Source organism: Apium graveolens, chromosome 2 (genome assembly GCF_009905375.1).
Source record: "Apium graveolens cultivar Ventura chromosome 2, ASM990537v1, whole genome shotgun sequence".
NCBI lineage: Eukaryota > Viridiplantae > Streptophyta > Magnoliopsida > Apiales > Apiaceae > Apium > Apium graveolens.
Genome location: NC_133648.1, coordinates 270,265,694 through 270,273,943, shown reverse-complemented (window position 1 = coordinate 270,273,943; position 8,250 = coordinate 270,265,694). Strand labels below are relative to the sequence as shown.

The 8,250-nt window shown below is 35.5% G+C and overlaps 1 protein-coding gene across 1 annotated transcript; it reads left to right on the top strand.

Annotated features, from left to right (window-relative positions):
• The first annotated feature begins 5,190 nt into the window (after positions 1 to 5,190).
• On the top strand, positions 5,191 to 6,942 carry LOC141700729 (protein FAR1-RELATED SEQUENCE 5-like). The gene has a single exon (XM_074504425.1). The coding sequence runs from the start codon at positions 5,191 to 5,193 to the stop codon at positions 6,940 to 6,942; it is 1,752 nt and encodes a 583-aa protein (XP_074360526.1).
• The last annotated feature ends 1,308 nt before the right edge of the window (positions 6,943 to 8,250 follow it).

Here is an 8,250-nt window from a genome sequence, read left to right as displayed (position 1 = left end):
CACAAGAACACAAAGTTGGGTTTCTTTTGGAAAATCATTTCCTTAAGGAATTGAACCTTCCGTAGGGTCCCAAGCCCACGGCAATTCCAACTTAGTAGACTCATAATGCTAGGCGAACTCCACCTTGGGAGCCCGCCTCTTTCCCGTTTTTTGAAGTGGTCTCTTCTGAGATTATGTTTTCATTATTCTCCATATACATTTGTTCGTCCTCATCTGTTTCTATCCCCAGTTCTGTATTAGAGCCCAGTATGTCTTCCCGGCCCAATCCATTATCCTTTCTCCTTTTTTTATTTTCCAAAACAGTTATTCCTTTCGTGTTGGGCCTTGACTTATCTGTATCCACACTTTGATTCAAATTACCAGACATCGCGCCAATATCCTGATTTTGAGCACTACCTCCCTTCCCGTGATTATCTCCTTCCTTATTTCTCTCCTGTGATAACGGATCGCATTTAGTGTGTCCTTGTTTCACGCCACCTGTAACAACTCCTTTCTGCAACCTATCGCCTGCATCATACGAATTTCGATGATCCTCTTCGGTTCCGTTACGTAACCACCTTTCACCGACTAGTTTAGTTTGCCTCCTTAGCGGTGCCTTCATCCATATCCCATATGGTTTGATGACTTCATTTTCAGGACTATCAAATAGACGACCACAATATCGATCAGAATGCCCCATTAGGCCACAGATAAAACAAAAAGTTGGGACATTTTCATACTTAAAATTTATCCAGAACCATTCATCCCCAGCCTTCCGAACCTTCATTCGACGTTTTAGAGGCTTTGACAGATCAATCGTGACTCTCACCCTCGCATATTCCTTCCACATCCCAACAAAGTTCTTCTGGCACGATTCCACGTACATACCAATATAATTTCCAACTTCCTTAAAAACTCTTTCCGACATAAAACCCGGCTGCAAGTCGTATATCTGAACCCACAAATCCAGTGTATTCAGCTTTACACATCGTGGATTTTCACCCCTTTGTATGCGACTTATGATTAAGGCTTTCCTATTGAACGTCCATGGGCTTCCATCAAGAACCCTTTTAATATCTATCTCATGATAGAACTGAAACAAGAACAGATTAGCGTCTAACTCTTTGATGAATACTCCCTTACCAGGCTTCCACAATGCTGCCAATGTTTGCTGCATAGCAGGGAAATATATTGGACCTTCAGCAATGAAGCGACCCGCCAAACAAAACTTTGAATCGAATCCTTGAGATTGATTTAATTGCTCCTGTCCTCCAATATCCTCTAATGCTATTCCACCTTCCTCCTCATCTTCGAGAATGATGTTATTCATACCTTGCGTTATATTGTTTATCGGCGCCATTGGAAAGTATAGAACAAAATGATAGAACAAAATGATAATAGGGCTAACAGAAAAACTATGGACACCGGACGTATAAACGAGAGAGACTTATTTTACCATGTCAATAGACAAGACCTAGTTTATTACTAGCATTGGAGATAATCGTAAGTTACTTTAATTTCACTAAAAATTTGAAATGCCTTGATCGTTAATATCTTTAATTTCATATGAATATTAAATATAAAAATTTCACTGTATTAAAGTACTCATACATACGAATCCAATAAAATCATTCAAGACTATATTTAGGCTTACAAATTAGGCGTAAATTAATAATTTGTCTCCTGTTATGAACAATACCGACATATCATTTAGGAAATGTTTAAAGGGACAGAGGGAGTATTAAATTGTTAGCTATTTTGGAGGGTTAGCTGGTCTGATCTGATGTGCTCCGATTTTGGATTAAAATGTTATAAGAAGTAGGGGTGTACGCGGTTTAGATCAGATCAGTTCGGTTTTGGGGTAAAAATTGAAGTAAACTGCGAAGAACGGTTTTTAAAAATTGACATCCGCAATCGCATCTGCGGTTGCGGTTAACCGCGTTAATTGCGGTTGCGAATTTACGGTTATTGCGGATCGGTTTGCGGGTCAACCATTTATTTTAAAATAATTAATAATTTGCAAAAAAATAAATTCGGAATATTAATAAATTCAATTTTAATATACTTGATAAATTTACATTAAAAATAAAATACAAACTAATGCTCCGTGTGGAGTAAGGATATTAAAATTATACAAAAATATGGAGGCAAGAGAAAACAAAAAAGAAAAGAATAAAAAAATTACATATTGATTATATTTTCCATTTGTTTGGTTATATATCTTATAATAATTGTAAATCTTATGCACGAATTCCTAACATTAACCTAAGATTAGTTAATAAATGTGTATACTTATTAATTTTTATGATATCAACTATATTTTTGGAAATATATTTTATTATAAATATATGTTGCGGTTGCGATTTTACGATTTTCAAAAATTTAAAACCGCATCCAAACGGCGAATGAGCGGTTTTTAAAATTTAAATTCACATCGTATTTCACAAATATCTATAAAATACGGTTCGATTACGAGCGGTTAAATATGATTGAGCAATTCGTCTATACACAGTAATAAGAATAATAAGAAGCAGGAGGTCTCCATTGCTCAAAGTGCAGATGTACTGTTTGAGTTTTGTGAGTGCTGCCGTGTTTGTGTTTGTGAGGTCAGCGCGACTAATTTATACTCCCTCTGTCCCAAAATGATGTTCCTATATTGACTTTTGGTACTGTTCACGGTAAGCGATTTACTACTAATTTACCTTTAATCTATAATATCAAACATAATCATGAGTGATTTCGTTGGATTCGTATTTATCAGTACTTTAATATAGTGAAATTTTTATATTTAATACTAATACGAATTTAAAGATATTAACGATCAAAAGTGTGTATTGACAAACGTGTCAAACACAAAGAGGAAACGTTTTTAGGTACGGAGGGAGTATCAAATTAGTTATTTTGAAGGAGTTTGTAATAGGTTGCCGGATTCGGCATGCATTCGTTGCGGCGTACTCCCTCCGGCCACGGTGTTTACACGTCACGTATTTTGAGATTTTTATAAAAAATAGTTTTATAATATTTTTTCAAATTTTTTTAATTAAAATTTAAACATAAATTTTTTGTTAAAAAATTAAAACTTTTATTAAAAATAAATAAAAAAATATTATAAAACTATATTTTAAATAAATATTGAAAAACGTGTCAAAAAGTAAAATATAGCGGGACGGAGGGAGTAATATCCTAGTTTCCCCTTTATTGATGATCATTCATTTCTTCCCTCCCTAGTCCCTGGTCCCTTCTAGTTATACTTTATTTACCAAGTGGCAACAGCAAGCAGCAATTTACTGGACTTTAATCATCTGTAATTGTGACTAAATACAATTCTACTACAACATGGACTTTGTATTCGTCTCCTGAAACTAATATTAGCGATTTTCCTAAATTTTAATCCAAAATCAAATCGTTATTTGAAAAAATCAAATCAAACCAATCTGTTTAAAACGGTTCAGTTCGATTTAAACCATTTTTCTATAAAATAAACTTAAAAATTAAATTAAACTTAAACTTCTAAATAAAAATCGAAAGTTTGTATCATATTATAGAATTATATTTTTAAATTATAATCATATTCAAAAAATATATATACAAATTATGACTTTGAGAAATAAAAAAAAAGATAAGAAGACGAAAAAAATGCGATCATACTTTTATTGAATAAAAATTAAAATAATAAAAACACAACACATACATAGATATTAATATTTTAGAATAAAATATATTAAAATTAGTTCTTTTATATGTATTAGTTTCCACATATGTTATGAATTATAATATTATTATTAATTGCATATTATGAATATATATATATATTAATGTTTTATTCTAAATGACGGTTCGGTTCGGTTATTTTGATCATTTTGGAGATAAAAATTAAAATCAAACTGAAAAAAATTGATTTTTAAAATACCAATATATAACCGAACCAAATTGTTAGTAAATCGTAAAATTCAATTTAATTGGTTTGAATTGAGTGTTTCGGTCTATATAACTAGTTTATGTTCAGTCCTATTTGTTATTAGAAGAGTGTGCAGAGTTATCAAAATATCTTAACCGTGCTTCACGCATTCTTTTCTCTCTGTCATCCTGGAAGTGTCAATTTCCACATATCATGCATTGTATTTTTTTTATCTAGCAAATAAATATGGGGATCAATCTGTAGCAACTGTTTGCTATTATTAGATTGTTAACAAACAGTTTAAGGGCCGTTGGATGGGGGATTAACGGGTGAGATGGTATACGGACCGCGGAAAGTTTCAGCGGTTGGTCTGGACGGACCGCGGAAATTTTCCGCGGTTGGGTGCTGTTCCCTTATCCCCAGCATCCCAACAGCACCTCATTTCACCACAAAAACACCAAAATTTTGTAGAAAAATTCTACTCTCTCCAAGTTTACATTTTAGGCGATTTTCATCAAGAACTTCAAGTTGTTTTGTCAATTCAAGGTATATTTCTTGTCTTAAATTTCTCATTTTCATGGCGGATAAATTATTTGCTCGCATGTTTCGTCATAAACGTCAAAATGAAAAAAAAAGGCTATTGATTGTAGTTTACATCTTGATAGTTTAAATAGTAGTGAAGAACCTAAAACCCCTGTATATGTTAAAGATGATGATTTTGTAGATAGAAATGAGCAATTTATTAATTTAGATGACGATTTGGTTGATGTTGAAGATAAAAGTGATGGAAATGAGGTTGAAAATGAGGTCGAAAATGATAGTGATAATGTTGAGGGTGAGGATGAAATTGATAATGTAGAGGATGCAAATTTGTATGAAAATGTTGATGGGGGGGAGTTCCATATTTGAATCAAATTTTTCAAAGTGTGGATGAGGCCGGTCATTTTTTTAGGGCTTATGCTTTACGAAATGGATTTGCGATTAAAATTCAAGCTAGCCATCGTAATAAAGACAACGAGATATATGGTCGTTTATATGTTTGTAGGCTTTATGGAAAAAGTGTCGTCGCCGAGAGTGGTCAAAATAAACGGCGTAGAGAGGTTCTTCCTAAAAGCGAGTGCAAGGTGAGGATGTATGTCAATTATCAAAAGAAAAAACGTCACTGGGAGGTAACTAGCCTTGAATTGGTACACAACCACGGTCTTGTTTCCCCTAGTAAGATGAATTTGGTACAATGAGAAAGACATGTCAACACCGCGACCCGTAGTTTGATAAAAACGCTTTATGGTTCGGGGGTTCGTAATTGTCAAGTGATGAATGTGATTGGTAACATTCATGGAGGTAATGACAAAGTTGGTTTCAATGTTCAACATGTTAGGAATGTGTTAAGAGACGAGAGGATGAAAAGGTTTGAGATTAGTGACGCCCAAGCGGGGTTGGACTTGTTGCATAGGTTGAATGAAGAAAGTGGTTCTAAATATTTTATTAGGACCGAAGTCGATGAAGAGAATCGCTTGAAGTGTCTAGTATGGATTGATCCAAGATGTATAATGGCTTACCAAAATTTTGGCGATGTTATGGCTTTTGATACCACTTATCAGACAAATAGGTATGCAATGCCATTTGTCCCATTTACCGGAGTCAATCATCATTATCAATCGGTAATTTTCGGGTTTGCATTGATGCGGGATGAACACGCGTCGACTTTTGAGTGGATTCTTCGTACTTGGCTTGAAGGTGTGGGGAATAATCCTCCATTGACTATAATCACGGATCAAGATCAAGCCATGGCGAGCGCTATTGCGGTTGTACTCCCGAATACTACCCATTTATTGTGTTCTTGGCACATTAGTCAAAAATTCCCGGAGAAATTAGCTCATTATTATTCGGCTTTTCCGGAATTCAAGACGGACTTCAACAATTGCATTTATAAATCTCTCACCGAATGTGTTTTTGAAGCTAGATGGGCGTCGTTTGTGGAAAAGTATCACTTGCAAGATCATAAATGGTTAAAGGGGTTATATGAGTTGAAGCACAAGTGGATTCCTGCATATATTAGAAACAAATTTTCGGCGTTTCAAAATAGTACATCGAGGAGTGAGGGGATGAATTCTTTCTTTGATAAGTATGTGAGTTCGGCAACGGGTTTGAAGGAATTCATTGAAAATGCCCAAAAAGCATTGGCAATGCAATTCATGAGGGAGAAGGAAGAAGATTATGTCACCATTAATCTAAAACGTCCTATGAAATTGCATACCACATTGGAGTATCATGCTTCTTGTATCTACACTAAGGAAATGTTTAGAAGATTTCAAGATGAATTGGTCGAGTCTTCAAAATACTTTGTTGAAAAAGACCGACGAGCTAGTGAAGAAGGGGAGAGAATGGGGGATGTTTATACGTACTATAGTTGTTATAGGCCCATGTCCGAGCCTACGAGAAGAAATGTTTATTTTGTGGCATTCGAGAAAGCAAGCTCTTTGGGAATGTGTACGTGTAGAATGCTTGAACATTCGGGGCTACCTTGTAGACACCTATTGGCGGTCTTCACTAAGAAACGGGTTTCAGAAATTCCCCCGTATTACATAAACCGGAGGTGGACAATGCATGCCAATAGAGTTGATGGTGTGTTGCCTTACAATTTGGATGTTGGACAAAGTCATGAGATGACCTCAACCGATCGATTTAATAGCATGACAATGTTAACCATGAGTTTTTGTCAAAGTAGCATTGCATCCAAGGAACGGTATGATTATGCCGTTGGAGTGATGAATCGAGAAATACCAATTCTCGAAAAAATGAGCGTTGATGGAATTAAATCTTACGAAAGCAATTCGCAAGCTCCAAATGCAAGTGCTCATGAAGAAACAATTCTTGACCCTATTATGTCCCAAACTAAAGGGAGGAAGAAGGACGTTCGTTTCAAAAGTCCAATAGAATCGATTGGTAAAAAGGAGAAGCCGCCAAGAAGGTGCACTTATTGTCAAATGGAAGGCCATGATAAAAGGAAGTGTGCTACTAGACTAGAAGATCTTAAAAATGTTCAAGAATCGCAATATAATTAGTGGTGTACCAATTTGTAACCGAATGTTGTAGTCTTTAAATGGATTTCAATTTTAAGTGTTTAACATTGCTTTCTTTTTTGTTATGTTTTATTGTCATATAATTGCCAATTATTGTCATATAATTGTGTTTTATTGTGATAGGTAACATGACTAGCGAGTATAGTGGTGAGAACAACTCCGATCATAGTTGTGATTCGGTTTCCCACGTTAGCAACACATTCTCGGACTCCCTACCAAGCGACTCGTGGTATGAGGACAATGACGAGGAAGATGTGGTCTCGCCAACCTTTAGTGAGATGGAAGATGCATGTGCCGAGTTGATGCCCCTTGTGGACAATGACGAGCCGCCCCATGTGGAGGAAGAGGAAACAGACTTGTACCCACCCGATGAGGAGGCTTATAGGGCCAAAAATTGGATCGAGGCATGCAATTGGATGGAGGGTACTGAACCGTGGAGATTGGTGAACTCTCATCCGGATCCGTACTTCCTTCCGATCTTGAATTTGGGCAACAACACGCCCGATGGAAAATGGAAAAAATTCGGATGGAATGGCGGTAAGCTTGTTAAATGTGATCGGATTGCCGATAATGTAAACTTGAGGCCTCGTGAGGGTTGTAATATGGACCAAATACGCATCGAATATGTGAAGGGTTGGGTTTCACACCTAACGGGAGGGACGGAGAGGGAACGCGGGATATGTTTTGCAAGATTTCGTCTCTACGATGGCTCGAATACGATTCTGGTTACCATTTGGAACGACTCCAACCCTTACCCTTGGAAACTTACGGAAGGCCATATCCGTGATGGTTGTGTACTTGTTCTCTACCATATTGCATGCTTCGTGGATACTACGCAAGAAGTTGCTCAACACCGGTTATCCGGTGGTCTTTCTAATATACTAGGTATTTTTGGTTAGGACCAATATATTTCATAAAATTTAGTGGATTGTATTGATCGTCTAATTTTCATTCGAATCCATGTATTTTCATTGAATTTTATATGAATTTTCTATGAATTAAAGTATGAAATTTGAGATTGAAAGTGTACCTAAAAATTTGAGATTGAAAATTAAAATTTACAAGTCGAACTATACATTACAAATTGTTATGAAATGTATTGAAAAGTTTTTTTCAATATTTGGACAAGCGTTGACTTTCGTTGACTTTTTTAAGGAATTTTCAATTTAACGTAAAAAATGAAAAAAATAATTTTTTTTTTTTGAAAATCACTCATTACCATATTTTAAGACTTTTGAGAGTAGTTTGGATTAGTGGAAGTTAGTTTAGGACTAACTTCCAAAAATTAAG

Excerpts from the sequence above, each read along its gene's own strand:
- LOC141700729 (XM_074504425.1), top strand. The coding sequence starts at position 5,191 with ATGAATGTGATTGGTAACATTCATGGAGGTAATGACAAAGTTGGTTTC.